The following is a 21,932-nucleotide window of genomic DNA, read 5'->3' as shown; positions in this document are numbered from 1 at the left end:
AAGGTAAGTTAAATTCATAAACAAATAAAAGAATACTACATGGTATTAAGATGATAAAAAAACGCCAGTACCCTGAATCTATACTTAAAAAACAATTGTTGGTCCAGTCAATCTTAAGTTTGAACCTCAAACTAATTGCAACAAGAAATGTTTTAGTTCTTATCTGTAGCATTAAATATATACAGAAAAAAGTCCCATAAAATCTAACTTGAGGAAAACTCGAAATCAGCATTTTTAATTTCTTATTGAAAATCTTCTGTTGCAATTTCTTCAAGGTTAGGGTCAAATTTATACTAGATTGACTGGACTGAATGTGTATTAATTGTGAATTTGAAACGGAAAATTTATCAACAAAGTCTTGCTCCCTTACGATGAACTATTTTAGAAAAAAGGATGAGACGTTCGTTGACATATCTGGTTCATCAACTTTCTGCTCAAACCCAGGTGACGTTAAATGAAGTCTTAGTACTATATCAGCTGCAAGCTTTTGAATACCGAATACGTTGGGAAATATATATCCCATGTGCAGGTGTAAACTGTCAGTGTATTGAAGTTGATTATGCAGAATTCACTCATAATGATGCAGGAAACATTAATTGTTGGTATTCATCTATGAAATATGTACTTCAATCACTTGATATACAAAATTTAAATACAAAGATCAATAAATTAATTAAATTTGTAAAATGTAAACTTTGTAACAGTTTTAAAACATTTTGGTTGATCAAAAGATCTGAAACCTTATCACAAGGTAATAGTAAATTAGAAAATTACTTCAACCTCAAGACTGACTTTGAAAAGGAGACTTATTTATCAATTAACGATTTTAATATAAGAAGAGCTATATGTAAAATGAGAATAAGTGCTCATGATCTTAGAATTGAGAAAGATAGATATAGTAAAAAATACATAGAGAGAACTCAACGTCTATGTCATCACTGCTTATCACATGGATCAAACTCTTGAAGATGAGACCCATTTCACAGTAAATTGTCCTTTATATAATGAACAGAGGAATTTATTATCTGATAAAGTTAACACTTTTTGTACTAATTTTAAAGAACTACCTAAGGATAAGAAATGTTTCTGGCTGTTCACAAATGAGCATTTACGGGCCAACTCTTATGTGCCTAGGAAATTACATTATTAAAGTTTTAGAAATAAGATCCAGATGTAAACAAAATATATGAAATAATTTTGTATTGTTATAAGATTTAATATAATAGTTATGTAAGACACATGTTGTGTCAGCCTCTGATCCTGTCCATAACGTTAAAGTATGGTATGCTTTTTCCAATCATATTGTCATATTAATATTATTGTAAAATGAGGCCCTGTATGGGTTCTTGATTAGATTAATAAAATTCTTATCTTAACTTATACTCAGACAGGCCTGACAGACCTGTCTCATTAATGTGCCCTAAATCTTTGTCCTCATAAATTTTGAACAGTATCGTAGGAGCAAACTGAACACATGGGTCCTGAATAACAAAAAACAAAACCCCACCTTTTCTATAGTTTACTTTCCTAGACGTTTATAGTATCATTTTGTATCATTCTAAATTATTAACATCTGTTTTATCAGCAATCAAAAATGCCTTTTCTAAAGGTGGCATGAATTAGATGTGCATGGATACTAAAAAAAAATCTTTTAGAGTACATACAATCTAAGACTCTTTCATCTTGCAATAGTATTAAAACATTTGACTTTTCTACACTTTACACAAGTATTCCCCATTCCAAATAAAAAGAAATATTGAAAGAGTTCAGGTATTTCACATCCAATTTTTTATGGAAATATTCTTTATAAAGCACAAAAATGTCAGTATTCACCTCAGAAACTAAAAAAAACCCTTCAAATAGACTTATTAAGAAGGGATATAATTACGATACTGTTGTCAGGTCATTAAAGATTGTACATTTTGACGTTAATTTTGATTCACTTATAGGGTCTTTGCATCGGAACTAAACACATTTATTCAAAAATCAGTTGATGGCATGACACGGGTTATGTTCTTCTCCTATATGTTATGATGGTATGATACTAAATCCCTAACGGGAAGGATTGTGCCTGATATTCATATGATGAAATCATAATCTTTCAATCAGTTTAATTGAAGGCTGGAGCTGGCATGTCAGTTAACTGGTAGTAGTCGGTTGTTATTAGGGTCCCGCCAAAGGCGGTCCCCTATAGTGATCAGTCTGTCCGTCGTCCGTCCGTCCGTAACACTTTGTGTCCGCTCCATATCTAGAGAACAATTATGATTTCATACTTTATACTTTACATGTTTATTAACCACCACCAGAGGGCGTGTCATGATGTATGTACAACTTCCTAGGTCAAAGGTCAAGGTCAAAAAACTTTGGTTTCAGTTGACAACCCTGTGTCCTGTGGTGAAGATCGTGTCCGCTCTATATCTTGAGAACCGTTATGATTTCAAAGTTTATGCTTGACATGTATATGAACCAACACCAGAGGGTGTGTCATAATTTATGAACGACTGCCTAGGGCATAGTTCAAGGTCAAAAACTTTGGTTTCAGTTGACAACCCCATGTCCTATGGTAAAGATTGTGTCCGCTCTATATCTTGAGAACCGTTATCATTTCAAAGTTTATACCTGACATGTATATAAACCAACACCGAGGGTGTGTCATAATTTATGTGCAACTTCCTAGGTCAAAGGTCAGGGTCAAAAACTGGTTTCAGTTGACAACCCCATGTCCTATGGTAAAGATCGTGTCCGCTCTATATCTTGAGAACCTTTATCATTTCAAAGTTTATACTTGACATGTTTATAAACCAACACCAAAGGGTGTGTCATAATTTATTTACAACTTCATAGGTCAAAGGTCAAGGTCAAAAACTTTGATTTCAGTTGACAAACCCATGTCCTATGGTAAAGATACAATTTTTTAATGCACATTATTCACAGCGGGGCCCACAGAGATGGCTCCCATCTCAATGATATCTAGTTTATGTATTATTGTCATTTTGTTTATTTTCTTTGGTTACATCTTCTGACATCAGACTCGGACTTCTCTTGAACTGAATTTTAAATGTGCGTATTGTTATGCGTTTACTTTTCTACATTGGCTAGAGGTATAGGGGGTTGAGATCTCATAAACATGTTTAACCCCGCCGCATTTTTGTGCCTGTCCCAAGTCAGGAGCCTCTGGCCTTTGTTAGTCTAGTATAATTTCAGTTTTAGTTTCTTGTGTACAATTTGGAAATTAGTATGGCGTTCATTATCACTGAACTAGTATATATTTGTTATGGGCCAGCTGAAGGACGCCTCCGGGTGCGGGAATTTCTCGCTACATTGAAGACCTGTTGGTGACCTTCTGCTGTTGTTTTTTCTATGGTCGGGTTGTTGTTACTTTGACACATTCCCCATTTCCATTCTCAATTTTATTGGTATTGTTTTGTTTCATAAAAAAGAATGTCTTTTTTAGAACGTAGATACAAGTATCTTGTCTTAGGGAGGGATACAACCTATTTTGTAAAGAATCACTCTGATTCAAACAAAAAATTCTCTGCAACTGACATTATCAGGATGCTTGATTTCTTGATTGACAACATATGTGTTATGTTTGGAGGATGTGTTTTCAATAGACCGTTGGCATTCCAATGGGAACCAATAATGCCCCTCTTCGTGCCGACTTGTTCCTTTATTTATTATTATGAGGCCGACTTCATACGGGAACTTCTTAGGAAGAAAGATAAGAAGTAATCAATATCCTATAACTTTACTTTCCGCTAAATAGATGATGTTCTCTCATTAAATAATTCTAAATCTGGTGACTATGATGAATGCATCTATCCCATCTAACAAGAGATAAAGGATACAAAAGATAGTTAAGTCTGCCTCATATCTTGACTTACATCTAGAAATTTACAATGAGGGTCGGTTGAAAGAAAACTTAACGACAATAGAGATGATTCCAGATTCACAATTGTATACATTCCATATATATGTAGCAACATTACAACAGTGCCTGCATACGGGTATATATCCTTCCTATTACGATTTCGTTGATAGTGTTTTACTGTTCAGAAGGAAGCTATTAAACCAAAGTTCAAAATGATGAAGTTGAAATCATCCCTTCGTAAATTTTACAGACGTCATCACGAGTTGGTTGGCCGTTATGGAATAAGGGTTTCACAGATGATATCGAATATGTTCATTATGTCGTAACTACATCTCACTGCCCTTTTCACGAATGTGACCTACCGAATTAGACTATTTACCGGGTTTGTAATAACATGAGCAACACGACGGGTTCCACATTTAGAGCAGGATCTGCTTACCCTTCCGGAGCACCTGAGATCCGGCATCCCCAGTTCTTGATGGGATTCGTGTTGCTTAGTCTTTTGTTTTCTATGTTGTGTCTTATGTACAATTATCTGTCTGTATGTCTTTTTCTTTGTTAGCCATGGCGTTGTCAGTTTATTTTTTTTTCTATGAGTTTGACTGTCTTTCTGGTATCTTTCGCCCCTCATTTAGATCAAATCCTTTCCTAATTGCAAGTGAAAAGAGTTTTTAGAAAATGACAATCTGCAAACGGTGTGAAAGTGAACTATATAAAATGTCATTTATGCCTCCACTATATACCAAAGAAAAGGGATATCACTATATACCAAAGAAACGGGATATCCCAATTAACATACCCCGGAGTGAACAATTATGGGCCAATTATTGTGAAAGCACACAAGAATTAAAAAAAAGTATGGGTTAGTTTGATTTTATATATGTCTAGTGGTAAGTGTCATCCATTTTGAATTACTGCAACATATATGAGCAGAACAGTTTTTACTAGACTTTCAAAAATTCATAGGTCGCTATAGAAAACAAAAGCAAACAATTTCAGATAACAGTTCCAGTTTGAATAAGCTAACAATACCTAAGAAGAGGCAAATGTGCAAACTTACATGGGAAATAATGGAATACAGTGTCAATTCATTGTTGAGTTAGCATCTGGGATGGGTGGATTTTTATGAACGATGTTTACAGAAAACAATTGAAAAATTATGTCTTACAAATGACCAACGTAGAACTCTTAGAACCAACTTAGAACTTTTGACATTTTTATCAATTTTATTTTAATATGTTTTTGTTTTGTTCACACCTCGCTGTCAATATAATGGAACTAGATGCGACTGTCATACACGTGAGAGGTTTAGCCCTGGTACCTTTGATAACTATTTACACCACTGGGTCGATGCCACTGCTGGTGGTCATTTTTATTAATTTCCTGTTTACAAAACTTTGAAATTTTCGAAAAACTAAGGATTTTCTTATCCCAGGCATATATTGCCTTAGCCGTATTTGGCACAACATTTTGGATCCTCAATGCCAGGTTTAATCCACCATTATCTACGTAAGAAAATGTGTGTACCAAGTCAGGAAATATGACAAATATCCATTCCTTTTGATGTGTTTGAGCTTTTGGTAATGCCATTTGATTAGGAACTTTTACTTTGGAACTTTTCCTTTTTCAATTTTCCTCGGAATTCAGTATTTTTGTGATTTTACTTTTTAGCCGAATGTTCAATCGGAAACAGTTACCTGTATATATAAGTTGGGGATAACATGATTTCATATATAACTCTTACACCAGCACATTTTCAACTCTAAACCCCAAAACAGGCTTTCCAAGTAATAACGAAGATGGTTTCCCAGATCCAGAATGTTTACATCAAATCAGTAGTACTAAACAATTGTTATTGACAAAGAATAAAGGACAGAAACATCTTAATTAATATGCAAAGAGAGAAGAGTATCTTCTTGTTCTACAATTACATAAAAGGACTGTCAACAAACTAAGGAGTGGAATAATTAAGTGCAACACTTGCTCCAGGTAAGGTTGGGGACATTGTGATGATAAAGAACAACCTTTCAAAGTTAAAAAATTGGGTGTATATGTCAGTTAGTAGTAGCCGAGATGGTCAAATAAGATCTGGTAAATTGTTATGTTACCTACAAAAAACATTAAACCGAGCTCAGAATATGCTAAAGGAGGTTAGGGGCGACCGTTTGTTGCATGATATGTTTGCATGTCTATGATTTTTTTTGTCTAAGAATATTTTATATTTGTCACACAATATATTTTTGTCATCGAATTGGGGATCAATTTTTGTTTTGTTTTGAAAACAACCATAACCCACCCACCCTTTTTTTTTTAAAGTTAAACGGTCTTTCCCCTAATGAGGATCGACTTGACAAAAATAGATTACGGAAAAGGATACTGAGTTAATATATGACAATGCTTTAAAAGAGAGACAACAAAAAAGCGTGGCCTAAAGTACAATGAAGAAGATAAAATAACAATTGGAAATATGAAAGACTTTCGTTGGCCTCGTCAGAGTTGCTAATAGTACAGACTATAGATTGTTTTCCCTCCAAATAACAGATATAGGGTCCATAAAAGACATAAAGAGCAGTACACAATTATGAAGATATTAATTGACTTTTATCTGACATTGTCTATTTAACCTAAACTGTAACGTGAATGAATCGTGCTAGAATATTCTAGATGAGATGGATAGACTAGTGAAAGTCATTGTTTATATTTATGTTTCAGAAAAGTGGAATTCACCTTGTTACTTAAATAGAAATGTTCTCGTTATTTATAGATTTTTCTAGATTTAGAATGTTCTTTTGATTCTCGAATCGTATATATAGACTATATATAAAAAGCGCAGTTGTATTTGTGAATAAAGATCATTGTAGAAATAGTAGCGTCAGGAGTACTGAAATAAAGGTATGTTTATAGATTTTCTAAACATATTGTTTCAATGATTTTTTGAAAGTTGTTTTTTTTGTTGTATATTTTCTGATTCTGACTGTGTCCTTCAATAAATAAATGAAATGAATAAAATTGTGTATGTACTTGTAATGAATCAATCTATAACAAAGTACTAATTTTCGACATTGGACCCAGTGGCGGATCAAAAAAAAGGGGGGGAGCTGTTCTGGGGGTTCGAACCCTCTTTTTTGGACGATCAATGCATTTGAATGGGAACATATAGTTGGACCCTCCTTTTTTGTCCTGTGTTGGGAACCCCCCTTTTTAAATGGCTGGATCCGCCCCTGGGACCATAATATGTAGTATAACGTAATCAGAGATCAATATTTTAATTAGATTGTGTGACCATACAACCAATTCAATGTGTGAGCGACTTCAAATTAATTTTAATTTAATTTAATTGTTTACGGTGTTCATAATAAATCCACAAATTTAAAATTTCATCCGGGCTAGCTAGGCATTTCCAATTATATTATGAAATGAAACATATTTTTTGTTGATTTACTGGTGTCGCTAGGACAATCTTGATTCCAGAGTTTTTCTCTTCTCAATGATGCGTATCATCACACAATCGTTTTCATTAAAAAAAAAAACAACAACATCTTGGTATGCATGGCTTTATGACGCCGTGATTTATTGAAACACCCAGTAATCAATCATCATGATCATATTGCTTTACTATTATCACAAGCAAAATAAAAGCTTCAAAGGTTATATAAAACAAATGAAATCGTGTATGTTACAGATAAAGGCAAAAGTAGTATTCTGCTGCCCAAAAGTCATAAATCAAATCAAAACAAATCCCGGTTACAAAATAAAACCGAGGGAAACACATTAGGTAGTACTCCATAGTTCGAAAATAAAATTAAATTTTAACTACAAAATGTTTTTCATCTTCTATTCCTGGCTTTCTACTACATTAACCTAAAAGTTTGCGTCATACATGTGCATATCACTGTGGCGGATCCAGAAATTTTCATAAGTGGGGGCCAACTGACTGCCTAAGAGGGGACCCGCTCCGGTCATGCAGAAAAAGGACCAGGTCCCCTTGACCCCTCTTAATTGGCCTCTGTATCAGCATCTTCCATAGATTATACAGCAACACACGTGATACATACCCTCGCTTGCAACATGTAAGAAAATGACAGGGGCGTAGCTAGAAGAAAACCATGTGCAAGCAACTATCGCCGAGCGGAGAGAGGCGAAAAATTTTTGGGACCCTTTAATGCAGAAAAATGTTTTTTTTTTCGGTTTTCGGTCATAGGACGGTTTAAAGAGGAGCTACCTGTAGATAGGGCTTATAAACAATTTATGAACGTAAAACTATTAATACTTGAATCTTCTGAATAGAGTAAATCATGGTTAATTTAATACATAAACAACACATTTTTGAATTACAGAATTTACTCAACATTGGCCAAAATCTGCTCTTCGGGTCTAAGCAGAAACGAACTTCTCTATTACTTTGTCAACATTCACACTGAAATCCCGATCAATATGCAGTAATGCTAGCGATGATAACCTGTCGTTGTTCATTGTTGATCGTACATTTGTTTTCAACAGACTAATACACTGATAGATCTGCATTGTAGCACTCGCGAGATGTTATAAACCAGCGTACGTGTTCTCCATCGAGCGACCTCCAAATTGAAATTATCCGCCAAATACATGCCAGGTCATTTTGTATGTCTCAGACAATGTTGAGAATTATTCGTTGGTTATATTTCCTACAACACGAGGAAGCAGATACGACACAAAGAAGCTATTTTCTAATACCAGACACCCTCTACTCTCCAATTCCATTATCATATGGTCTACGTGTGTGAACGCAAAATATAATGAGACTTTCCAATGCTGTTTTGGCGTGTTTTCAGGGTGATTGGCTCTGGTAGTCTGTCGAATACATCGCCTCCGCATATTTTCAATAATATCAAAGGGTTTCGATAAATCTAATGGTCGATTGGTACATCGCATCGCAAACAGATAAGCCGTACTCTGTAAAATGTGCTCCGAAACTACACGTCTTAGACTGAGTATAATAAATTCAAATCTGGTAAAAGATACAAGTTACTCACTGTGCGATTTTTACATGATCTCCAATAAAACGTTTATTTTGAATTACCGTTATTTAATGACAGTTCATCAATTAAAAAAGTGACAACATATGTGTTTCCTTTAACCATAATTAATTTATAAATTTTTATTTTGTTTTTTTTGTTTTGTTTTTTTTTTTGCTTGCCGAATCGATGTGCACGCAACTGCGTGTTAGCGTATAGGGAGCTACGCGCCTGAATGAAACAAATATCTTTATCTACGGAAATTATCGACAAAAAATATTCATAGCTAAGATTTAGCTATGCAATAATATATGGCCACATTTAAAGATATTTTTGGGAAAGTTTTGTTAAAATGCCATGAAGAACAGAGGAGAAATAAGAACTGTAAAGTTAGCACCTGGTCCATGATGTAATGAAAAAAATGATGAAATTCTAGGCTGATTATTTAAACTTAAAAGTATGTTAGAACTATAAAAATTAATCTTCATGTTCGAATTCAGGACACTATAGTATATGAAGTTTGTTTTTATGTATTTAAATAAATCAGTACTGTACTAGAGCAATAGCACATTGAGAAGATGTGAAACCTCTTTTTTTTATAAAACAACGACAGACATGGTTTTCGTTTGTTGATGTGGCTCATAAATGTTTCTCGTTTGTAGTTTTTTTTATATAGATTAGATCGTTGCAATGGTTTTTTCCATTTAAATGGGTAACATTAGTAATTTTTGTGGGGGCCCTTACTGTTTTGTAAGCTGTCTGTATTCCATACCAAAAGTCTGAGAAGGATTCTGCGCATCTTTTGGCCACAAAAAAATAAAACGAGAACCTTTTCATCAGATGCCAACAACAAGATATAACCACAACTATAATAAGAAGACGCGGGAGGTGGATTCGGCATGTCCTACGGAAAGGCCAGGGGGATCACTCCACTGGACCCCAGAAGGTAAAAGAAAGAGAGGAAGACCTAAAATGACACGGAGAAGAACTGTAGAGGCAGAGGCTAGTTAATGTCAACAGACATGGGCACACTACAGAAAACTGCCCAGTGGCGGATCCAGAAATTTTCATAAGTGGGGGCCCACTGACTGACCTAAGAGGGGGCCCGCTCCAGTCACGCTTCAGTGATTCCCTATATAAGCAACCAAATTTTTTCCCAAAAAGGGGGGGGCCCGGGCCTCTGCTGCCAACGACCGACAAAAGTGGAAAATCTTCGTCACTGCCCTACATGCCAACGGCGTACAAGGGCAGTAACTTAACTAACCTTACTATTTGAGACAACTCTCCATCTAGGTCATAATTTGTAAAAGTTAACCGTGGCATTATTGGTCAAAGTACGGTCTTCAACACGGAGCCTTGGCTCACACCGAACAACAAGCTAAAAGGGCCCCAAAATTTTTAGTGTGAAACCATTCAAACGGGAATATGTTCATATAATATTAAAGTTTGATTTAAAAGCTGATATTTCACTCCTTCATCTGATACCATTTTTTTTTATGATATCTTCATTCGGGAATTAATGATAAGCGTTCCCGTGTTTAAAATTGAAAAGAAAAAAATCCGAAAATCACACTTTAACCCGATTTTACAAAAAACTGCACCGTGGGAAAACTCTACGACAGGGCTATAATGAAAGTATAATATGGGGACGAAGTCCCCAATTACGGTAGAAAAATCAATGAAAAAAAAAAAAAAAAAATCTGGGAAAATTTCCCGAATTTTTCATTGTACTAATGAACTCAAAATCCAATCTCCGGCGCAGAGTTCATATCCGTTCCATACATGCTTTGCAATACTGCACTTAATATTGAGTGTAGTGTTACAAAGTATTGAACGGAACGGATATGTGATCTCTGCGCCGGAGATTGCTCAAAATCGTTAACGTTTTTTTTCAGATCTAGTTCCTGTTCCGGTTTTCCCGCATTTGCGCAGAAATCTGTCTTGTTTGCATGAGACTTTGATTTTTTTTTTTTTATATTTACCAGTCTAGTAAAACATAAGATTGGATCTCAATACAAATTCAATTTTAATAATTGTTTGATATGAAAAAAACGTTACGTTTCCTGATGAAAGCGTTTCTTTTGTTTACATCGAATATGACGTCATAACTTAAAGAACGTCACAGCTAATTCCCTAACAACAGAACCAAAATCGGGAACGTTACGTACGGTATTTCGGTTTCTTTTATCAACATGATTGAATTAAGAAAATAATACATACAGACTTCGTCCCCATTCACAGGTTATGCCTGCCTCATATTATTTACTCTATCTTCATGTGAATTTTCAGCCGTGAGGTATTTCGGTCCATTAAACTCTTTAAATATAGCGACTTTTCCCGATTTGTCACTCCACTAAAATAAAAAAAAAATCCTTTTCAACAAAATAATCTACAAAAGGCAAGCTTTTTTAGAAAAGCTATTTCTTGTTAATGTACTTTCGGTTTCAATTCATGAGATTTACGTTTTTAGAAAATATCGGAAAATTCCGTGTTATGTTTGTTCCTTTCTATTGGTCACGAATTTAATCGATGACTAACGGATTTTACCGAATCTTCAAAAAGAGGTCGAATATTCTGGAATTTGACGTCACTTCCGTAGAAAATTCTTGAAGAAGGCGAATAACTACGGTAAATTACGCTATCCGGTGAACTAGTCCATGCATGATATTAAATAGCATCACTTAAGAGTATAGTTTTCTCTTAAAATTAACATTTATTTCACAAGTTTTTGTCATTGATTTATTTTTTGAGTTAAATTATTATTCATGAACATCATTATCAAATTTTTAACACCGCCATATTCCTACACAATATCTGTCTTTTTAAGCGTGGTCAAGCCACAAGGAACTTCACAAGAAAAACCGGCGTACAAGAACTTTACAGTGAGGAACACCACACTGAGCCACGGTAAGTTTAGACATGTAGAAACAAATATAAGTCAAATGATTGAATTTAAAAGCATTTTATATATTTACTGTGTGTTTATATTTCTTATAAAAAAAACGATTAAAAAAAGAAACATAAAAAGGGGGAGAGAGACTAACTATACAATAAAAAAAAAAAGTGGAAACATGATCGCATCTGTCTAAGCCGGACATGAAATAATGCAACAAAGGAATTTGAAGTTGCAATGTGGGCAACTAATAATATCTGTAAAGGAAATTTGTTAAGTTTTCTTTCAATTAAAAAAATATTTTAGAAATTATTTTTTTATATATACAATCATGACAATTTATAATTTTAAGATTACAATGTTGTTGTATTTTCTCTTTATTTCCATTAATAATAATAAATATAGAGTAAAAACTGAAATTCCATTTATATACTTCAGAGGAAAATGAAAAATATGAAATGGAACTTTCTGGAATTATCAATATGGAAATAATGAGTACAATTTTTGACAATAAAATAAAAAACCCTTGTCTTGATTTTTTTGGAAAATAAAAAAATATAAAATGTAATACCAGTGGCAGATTCTGATCTTTTCCTAAGGGGGGGCCACACTGATCTAAAAAGGGGGGCTGCTCCAGTCGGGCTTCAATGATTTCCTATATATTCAATTTTTTTTCACAAAAAAGGGGAGGGGGGCTATGAATACAAAAATTATATTTCATTTTCAATTCATTGGATGATACACGGGGGAGGTTGGCTTTACTTCAAAAATTTGTTGCAAACATGTTAATGGTGTGTTGAAGTTATATAGTTATTATAGTTATTTTAATGATTTAATTTTCAGATGCCAGAACCAGAACAAACTATGGATGAAGGAGAGGTTGAAACTTTTGCCTTCCAGGCAGAAATTGCCCAGCTGATGAGCTTGATCATCAATACTTTCTATTCTAACAAAGAAATCTTCTTGAGAGAATTGATCTCCAACTCATCTGATGCTTTGGATAAGATCAGATATGAAAGTTTGACTGATCCTTCAAAACTGGACCTTGGAAAAGATCTGGAAATCAGAATCATACCAGACAAGGATAACAACACACTAACCATCATTGATACTGGTATTGGAATGACCAAAGCTGATCTGGTAAATAACCTGGGTACCATTGCCAAGTCTGGTACTAAAGCTTTCATGGAGGCTCTTCAAGCTGGAGCTGATATTTCTATGATTGGACAGTTTGGTGTAGGTTTCTACTCCGCCTACCTGGTTGCTGATAAAGTAGTTGTCCAGACAAGGAACAACGATGATGAGGAATATATCTGGGAATCAGCAGCTGGGGGATCATTTACAGTCAAAACAGTATCAGGTAAAGAGAGTTGATATCGGATGAGGGTTCATTGATGGGGAAATGTTTTCACAAGTTAAGAGTTTCACTCTTGTTGAGCCACAATTATTTAAATGAATCTAAAAAACCTTCCTCTCAAAAAAGTGCATTTTCCCCAATGAATATTATAGCAAAAATAGCTGGATAAAATTTGAAAATAGATACTGATTCGGTTTCAAGAATTCACATCTATAATGAAGATTGCAGAATTTTTAACTTGGAGAAACTCTGTGTCCTAATTTTAATGATCCCTGAAGTATACCTAAAACGAAAAAGGACACACAACTACATGTCATAATATAATTACTCTTGATATCTTGATCCGTATTGGCCATTGTATTCATATATTCATAATCATTTAATATTATTTCTAGGTGGTGAGTCTGTCGGCAGAGGTACCAAGATTACACTTTACATGAAAGAAGACCAGACTGAATATTTGGAAGAAAAAAGAATCAAAGAAGTTGTGAAGAAACACAGTCAGTTCATAGGTTATCCAATCAAATTATTGGTAGAGAAAGAACGTGACAAAGAAGTATCTGATGATGAAGAAGAGGAGAAGAAAGAAGATGAAGATGAAGAGAAAAAGGTAACGAAATGCGGAAAATGTTTTACATTAATAGATTGATTTACAAATGTTCACTCTTCACTTATAAAAATTATATAAAGTCATGATTCTCTGTTCTTCCACTTTATTCAAAACTTATTTTACAAAATGGCTAAACCGATTTAATCGGAAAGTCCTTTATCAAATGACAAAATCAAACGCTTGATTAAATAGGTAAGGCCACACTTAAAATATTTTGGTTTGCCCAAATCCTACCAAACATTGAGATAGTTTTGAGTAGGCAGCTATTTTCTGGGTAGGTACATTGTAGCATTTGGACAAACAAACCTATTCCTTTTTATGGCCTAAAATAAATGGAAAACAACTGTCATATTCCTGACTTGAAACAGACATTTTCTTGTGTAGAAAATAGTGCACTCAACCTGGTTTTTAGTTAGCTTGACCTTTCACTTGTATGACAGTTGTGTAAAATTCCATCACATTAAAATTGATGTGTTTATTAATTTATATTGCATATATTAAGAACAGATGCTATAGTTTATTGTTGTAATTTTTTTTAATTTCTTTATTTAAAGTCTTTAACATTTAAATGAATCCTCTTTCCAGGATGACAAACCAAAAGTAGAAGATCTTGAGGAAGATGATGAAGATGAGGACAAAGACAAGGATAAGAAGAAAAAGAAGAAAATCAAGGAAAAATACACTGAAGATGAAGAATTGAATAAAATGAAACCAATCTGGACCAGAAACCCAGATGACATTACACAAGAGGAGTATGGAGAGTTCTACAAATCCCTGACCAATGATTGGGAGGATCATTTGGCTGTCAAGGTGTGTATTATCTCTTGTCATTTTTACATTGCCAGTAGAAATAGCCTCTAACTCATAGAATTTTTTTTTATTTCACTTAATTGTTGATGAAGATGTCTTTTGGTTTCAAGTTCCAAGAATATCGTGCAAACATTCCATTTATGTCGAGGTGTTGTAAAGCTACCCAAATTGATACAGTACTGCTATTCACAAGTACATGGTTTTGAATTTTTGTTCAATTGTCCCACTTATTTATTTATATAATATAATACAAAAATATTTGAATTCCTGTATGTTTAAGTAAGCTCACATGTAAATAAAGGCTGTTCAAAACTCATAAATCCATGGACAAAAAACAAAATCGGGGTAACAAACTAAAACCGAGGGAAACGCATTAAATATAAGAGGAGAACAACGACATAACACCGAAACGTAACACACACAGAAACGGACCAAGCATCAGACAAAACACCACGAGAATAACAAATATAACATGAAAACCAAATACATGAATTTGGGATAGACAAGTACCGTGCCACGTCTTATCTCAATATCTCAAAAATAAGAGAAAACACAAACGACTCAACGTTAAAATGCAACACACACAGAAACGAACAATAATATAACAATGGCCATCTTCCTGACTTGGTACAGGACACTTTTAAAGGGGAATAAAAGTGGTGGGTTGAACCTGGATTTGTGGCATGCCAAACCTCGCACTTTAATGGCAAAGTTAAATATAACATTGAAATGACAACATAATATTACAGGACTACAATACAAATAAATAGGAGAACATATTAGACAAAGAAAAACATGATTAATAGATAACAAAAAGCATCAGGTTTAAAATACAATACGCCAAAAACGTGCCTTGTCCACACAGGACTTACAAGTGACGCCCAGATATAAAAGATCGAAAGTGAAAAAAGTACAAAGTTGTACAGCACTGGATTTCAAAAGTTGAAAAGGTTTCGCCAAATACTACTTGAAATTCATAACTGAGAATAAGTTGTTGACTGAACTACATTTTTTTATTTCAAAGTGAAGTCCACACATTATTTTTTGGTCATTGACATTCTTGGTTTTATTTTTTGTTGCAGCATTTCTCAGTAGAAGGACAGTTGGAATTCAGAGCTCTACTGTTTGTTCCAAAGAGAGCCCCATTTGACATGTTTGAGAACAAAAAGAAAAAGAACAATATCAAGCTGTATGTAAGGAGAGTATTTATCATGGACAATTGTGAAGACCTCATCCCAGAATATCTCAATTTTGTTAAAGGTGTCGTCGACTCCGAAGACTTGCCTCTCAACATTTCCAGAGAGATGTTACAACAAAGTAAAATTCTCAAAGTTATCAGAAAGAACTTGGTGAAAAAATGTATTGAGTTGTTTGATGACATCGCAGAAGACAAAGACAACTACAAAAAGTTTTATGAACACTTTGGCAAAAACCTGAAGGTATGTTTTTTTGTTATTTTGTAACTGTTTTCAAGTTGTCTCCTTTTGGCCTAGCCTGTGGCACACAGCTTTAATACAGGAAAAGCTTAACCCAAGAATAAATTGCCTGGTAGTTGAGCTTATTACACATAATATTCCCTTTTTTTTTTAAATGGAAGTTAATTTCATTTATCTCTTGTTTCAGAAAAAAAAATATGAGGGGGTTGGGGGGTTGGAATGCACTTCAATTGATTTGTATGGAAAGGGCAAATTACAAAATTCATATTGTTATTTATGCCAATTGTATGGGTAATGACCTTAAAATAGTGTTGTGACCTTTGTTTTTAATGCTCCCCTTTATTTCTATCTTCAGCTTGGAATTCATGAAGATTCCACAAACAGAAAGAAGATTGCTGATTATTTAAGATATTTCACCTCCAGTTCTGGAGAAGAAATGTCATCACTCAAAGAATATGTTTCCAGAATGAAAGAAAATCAGAAAGTGATTTATTACATCACAGGTAAAGATCAGTTATTGTTGTTATACAATGACTTTAGGAAATGCAGATATTGAAAAAACTGTCGCATTAAATTCTAGTATATACAGTTGCTAATTAATTTCAAATTGTAAAAGTTTAAAATGTAAGGAAACAATAATTGACTGAATAGTTTCAACAAAATAGTACATGATTATCCTTGTAAATTAGTTTACGTATGATTGCCAATGAGATAAGTTTCTGACAGAGTTCAAAAAACGAAGATAAAAGCAATTATAGGTAAAACGAAGATAAAAGCAATTATAGGTCACTGTATTGCATTCAACAATGATAAAAAGTCGGATATCATAAAGACACCAACATGAAAAATGTTAAACAATTCAAAACAAGAAAACTAATGACCTAATTAATACTATATTATTTACAGAAAACCAAATATCCACAATTTGGCAAAAAGTCCTTTGATACAGTGGTTGGTATTATATGTTGTCCGATATTGTATGATGAGAAGTTTTCAAATGTGAATATTTATTTACAGGTGAATCCAAAGATGTTGTTCAGAACTCTGCCTTTGTTGAGAGACTGAGGAAGCGAGGACTTGAAGTTATTTACATGATAGACCCCATTGATGAGTATGCTGTACAGCAATTGAAAGAGTATGATGGCAAAAATCTGGTCAGTGTAACCAAAGAGGGTCTAGAACTCCCAGAAGACGAGGAGGAAAAGAAAAAGTTTGAGGAGGATAAAGCTGCTTTTGAAGGCTTGTGTAAAGTAATGAAAGACATCCTGGACAAGAAAGTAGAGAAGGTAAGAAAGCTGTTAGTGGTGATACATCATTGAGAACATTACTATAAGTCGGTTGACAGAATCTGTATAAGAATCATCATGCCTGTCCATCACCAATGATTGAGAATTGCTTTTGAAAACCATTTAATTGAATTTATTTGGACCACTTACTTCAATGTTCTGTTTTCCATTTTCCAATCCCAGAGCTGTGGTACTTGATTGTTGATATTGATATTGAAATTTTATTGGAATGTTTTGGACCTCAATTTAACCAATGTTATCCCCTTTATTGTATGAATACAGGTTTTTCATTCTTTTTAAAATTGAAACATAAACTTGCTGGTTTTTCCATGGTTTGTTTGTCTAAACATCGGCATTTAGATAAGGTGTGTTTTTTTTTCATCATATTTATATAGTATTGCTCTTAATGGCACCAACGAATATTTGAGGTTATACAGTCAAATTGTATGCATATAAACTCGCTGAACTACAGGTATGGCAGAAAAGTTGCATCTATTAAAATTTTCCTACTACAGAAACAAAATCATGATCTCTTGTTGCATACCTATGAAAGTATCTGTGCTAGAGGAAATGCTAGCCGTTGTCTGTATTATGTCGTCACACATTAAAAAAAAATATTTGAGAATAAAAAAAAAAATAATTCTGGTCTCTCTCACTCAGGTTACAGTGTCCAACAGACTGGTGACCTCCCCTTGTTGCATTGTAACAAGTCAATATGGTTGGTCAGCTAACATGGAAAGGATCATGAAAGCCCAAGCTCTGAGAGATACAAGCACCATGGGTTACATGGCAGCCAAGAAACATTTAGAAATTAATCCAGACCATGCAATTGTCAAATCGCTGAAGGAAAAATCGGATGCTGATAAGAATGACAAAGCTGTGAAAGACTTAGTTGTGTTGTTGTATGAAACCTCTTTGTTAGCATCAGGATTCTCACTGGAGGAACCACAGAGTCATGCCAACAGAATTCACAGAATGATCAAACTTGGTTTAGGTAAGTTTATTACCCAGTAATAAAGTGTTCTTATCAGGGTCTTTTATGAAATTGATAATTTGATGCTATCTGAAATAAATTAGGAAAGATCGTCTTGTACTGTAAATTCTAGATTCAAATTGGTTATTTCAGAATTCCCTCTTAACCTTTATGATATGATATATGATATTTGTTCACACATCAGCATACTAATGTCCGATCAAAAATGAAATGAGGAAAGCCATAAGTATTTCTATATATATATAAAATACATTAACAAAAAGGAATAATTTAAATACTGATCCAGTGTTCTGGAATAGTTTCCGCTCTGTTCTACCTTCTGAACTGTTGACTTGACCTGTTAATATACATGTATCATTAATACGACAAGACAATCCAGGGAAACCGAATGCAGAATATTCATAAATATTTATCACTTATAATTTATTAAAATTACCAATCACAAGATTGAATTAAATGGTTAAAAGTTGGTAAGAAAAAGGATAAAAAAAATGATTCCACTTTTTAATTAGATTCATTACTTTTGCATGAAAACTTATTAAAAAAAAAATCTTTAATGCAATTCATATTAATTGGATTATATTTATGTTATAGGAATTGATGAGGAAGATGTACCAGTAGAACAAGCAACAACAGAAGAAATGCCACCATTAGAAGGAGACGAAGATGATGCATCACGGATGGAAGAAGTTGACTAAACAAAAGAACTGTTGTGAAAAGACACCCGCCATTCTTACATCATAATTCATCATATTAATTGATTTAGAAAAATCATGTGCATGAAAAGACAATTCAAGTCGCAAAAATATCATCCGAGACCACTGAAATCAATATTTGTTAGTGATAAAGATTTATGTATTTTGTTTCAGTTAAGAAAAAACTCATTTTTGTCTGTGATCTTCATTTTTCATTGTGGTGTTCATCCTTTTATATGAAAAAAATGTTATTAAAATACTAAAAAAATTGTTCATTGTAGATGATTTAAATTTCATTCTTGATTTTAGGGATTCTATACTTTATACTTAAATCCAGAATAACAAGGCCCAACTTATTGTTTAAGGTTGCTCTCTGTTAAAAGTGATGATAACTGACATCACCATCAACACCAACCCCACCCAAAACCCAGGGGTTATCTCAGTGGAGAAGTAAGCAGGTCCTGCTCCATGTGGCACCTGTTGTGTTGCTTATGCTCAGAAGTCATAATTCTGAAGGTTGTCATCAGGGAAACTAATAATTTTCCATTTTATTGTTAAAGATTGGGGAAAAAGTTTGTGAATTTTTGTTGTCAAGTTTATAGTGGAAAAATTAATATCCCAAATAGATCGGTCAACAACAATGGAGATTCGATTCAATATTTAGGGTGTTTTGGCTCTAGAATTACCAAGCTATAAAATATTGGATGTATACAGTCAATTTTATGAAGTTCATAGTTTGTGATGTCTCAATTATTTGTCATTAATGTAACTGTTTACCGTAGTGGAGGGAATTACCCATGTCTGTCTACCTTCATCCCAAAATTGGTTTTCGTTGTTTACCTCAACCAAATGTGAAACTTGTGCACAAAACTCGGATCAACTACAAGTTTGGATAGAGGCACTTTGACCATTCTTCAGTAGCTGTGTACCTTTATAACGTTGTACAAAAGGGTGGTTTAATCTTTGTCCCATGAACACATTCCCAATTTATTTGCAATTGCAAGTACTTCTTTGAATTGTCCTAAATGAGATTGTAGTCACTGGTTTGATTAATTTCTCATTCAAAGAGTTTCCAGGTGAAACTATATAGCTAGCTCTGTAGAAGAGCCATCCTTGCAGCTTCTTTTAAAATGAAGAGCAAGTTCTGACTCGTTGTTCATGCTGTTGGGATACTATTAAGAGCTTTCCCCTTCGGGTTGTTCCATAAACAGATACAAGAAGATGTGGTACAAGACAACTCTCCATCAAGTCACAATTTGTAAAAATATAAACCATTACATGTACGGTCTTCAATACACCCTTTGCTCACACTACACAGCAAACCATGAAGGATTCCAAAAATGACTAGTGGAAAAGCAGAAAAATGAAACACTTGTGAACCACATCAACAAACGACAGCCACATACACTAAACATCAGGTGCAAACAAATGCATGTTTAATATCCAGGGTAGGTACTTTGGATAATTTTACTGCATTTTTGGGGAAGACGGCTTTAAGCCGTCAATCCCCAATTGGGTTGACCAGAGTGACATTCCCTCACATCATTCATTTTGTTGGAAAACCCCCCAACAAATCTTGCTGAGAATGATGAGATGGGGAGACACAAATGAATAAATTGACTTTAAATACTTTTTTTACACATTTCCCTTCTGTTTCTCTCGAAATTATCGTATAATGAGCTCTCCTATAGGGGTAAATTCAGTAAATAAATATACGTCATCAGGGACCGCCCATTTAGGGGAGAGCTTTCTGTATAACACTGAAGTCATATGCTCTTCTGATTGGTAATGTTTGTAATAAATATTTTTTGGCAGATGGATCAAAACTAGAGTTGAAAAAAAATAAAAAATAAATGCTGAATGTACTAATTTTTTTTACTACAGGGTTGAAAAGTAATGGGGGTCAGTTTAGGAATTCTGTGCGAATCTACATTGTTTGTAAACAAGGCCATGTGAGTGCCCAAAAATGCCGCATGACCCTATGTTTTTATTAGTGCAAAAGATAGGGCTACATTTGTACTTTCATGAATGTTATATGAAAGTTTCCAATTTCTAAAGGTAAATCAGGTATAAATTTAATTTCATACATAGATTAGCATTAAAGTCAATGGGAGATTTTTTACTGAATTTACCCCTTTACACTATTTACGTTTCTTTTATAATCCGGAAAAATCAGTATGACGAGATATTCTAAATATATCCAACCTACATTATATTTTATAGTGACGTCATTGTTGGAATGCCACATTTCGCATAAGCAGGGATATCCTTCACTGGTTATTTGAATCATTCTCAAAGATTGTGCACTTATTAAAAAATAGTATTTGTTAAATTTAAACATAATGATGTTTGCTGTAGATGATTCAAACATCAACATGCAATACTTAAATTTGTAGGTCAACAACTTTCAAAGTAAACAGGAAGTCCAAAGTGCTACATGAAATCGGGGAGAGAAACGATCTTTTCCATTTTTTTCTGAAAAACTGTTTTGAGAATCTTCCTCCAATTCAGGAGCACCTCAATTTATGACCTAATTATCCACTAAAATAAACACTTAAAATGTGACATTTAGTATAGGATAAGTAGTCTTCCATTAAAACTAAATTTTGTGTACCAACATAATCATTGTAAAGTTACAATAAAAATTACAAATGTTGCATTTTGTAGTTTAAACCTATTTTATTCATGAATTTTACAAATATTTCAAAATGTAGGATTTGGAAACAAGCTTCACACAGCTTACATCAATCATATTGTTATTTTTATTAGTACCTGTATCCCTGTGATGAGAGATGTAACTGGGAACTTTACCAATGGAAATTTAAAACTGAATAGATTTTTCAGTCCTAACTTTCTTAAGAAAAAAATTAAAAATATTTTTACTGTCACAAAAAAATGGAAAATGGCCCTAGCCTGCAGTTCAGTCGTACACTATTAAGATTTCAAAAATAATTGTAGTTGTTGTTAAATGACAGAATTCAACTAG

The 21,932-nt window shown here is 33.8% G+C and overlaps 1 protein-coding gene across 3 annotated transcripts; it reads left to right on the top strand.

Annotated features, from left to right (window-relative positions):
• The first annotated feature begins 6,661 nt into the window (after positions 1–6,661).
• Positions 6,662–19,217, top strand: LOC143069504 (heat shock protein HSP 90-alpha-like). Of its 3 annotated transcripts, none has more exons than XM_076244183.1 (10): positions 6,662–6,763; positions 11,693–11,772; positions 12,602–13,118; positions 13,511–13,725; positions 14,311–14,535; positions 15,618–15,974; positions 16,327–16,474; positions 16,989–17,257; positions 17,918–18,251; positions 18,846–19,217. In XM_076244183.1, the coding sequence occupies exons 3-10, from the start codon at positions 12,602–12,604 to the stop codon at positions 18,947–18,949; spliced, it is 2,169 nt and encodes a 722-aa protein (XP_076100298.1). In that variant the 5' UTR covers positions 6,662–6,763; positions 11,693–11,772; the 3' UTR covers positions 18,950–19,217. The 3 variants fall into 3 exon arrangements, with proteins under 3 accessions (XP_076100298.1, XP_076100299.1, XP_076100300.1); XM_076244184.1 differs by lacking the exon at positions 6,662–6,763 and adding an exon at positions 11,460–11,493; XM_076244185.1 differs by lacking the exon at positions 6,662–6,763 and adding an exon at positions 11,482–11,552.
• Positions 19,218–21,932: the final 2,715 nt, after the last annotated feature.

The sequence above is a fragment of the Mytilus galloprovincialis genome, chromosome 3, assembly GCF_965363235.1.
Source record: "Mytilus galloprovincialis chromosome 3, xbMytGall1.hap1.1, whole genome shotgun sequence".
In the NCBI taxonomy this organism is placed as follows: domain Eukaryota; kingdom Metazoa; phylum Mollusca; class Bivalvia; order Mytilida; family Mytilidae; genus Mytilus; species Mytilus galloprovincialis.
This window is presented reverse-complemented; position numbering and strand designations above follow the sequence as displayed.

Excerpts from the sequence above, each read along its gene's own strand:
- LOC143069504 (XM_076244183.1), top strand. The coding sequence starts at position 12,602 with ATGCCAGAACCAGAACAAACTATGGATGAAGGAGAGGTTGAAACTTTT. Across the intron at positions 14,536-15,617 it reads AGGATCATTTGGCTGTCAAG|CATTTCTCAGTAGAAGGACA; the intron begins GTGTGTATTATC and ends TTTTTGTTGCAG. Across the intron at positions 17,258-17,917 it reads TGGACAAGAAAGTAGAGAAG|GTTACAGTGTCCAACAGACT; the intron begins GTAAGAAAGCTG and ends TCTCTCACTCAG.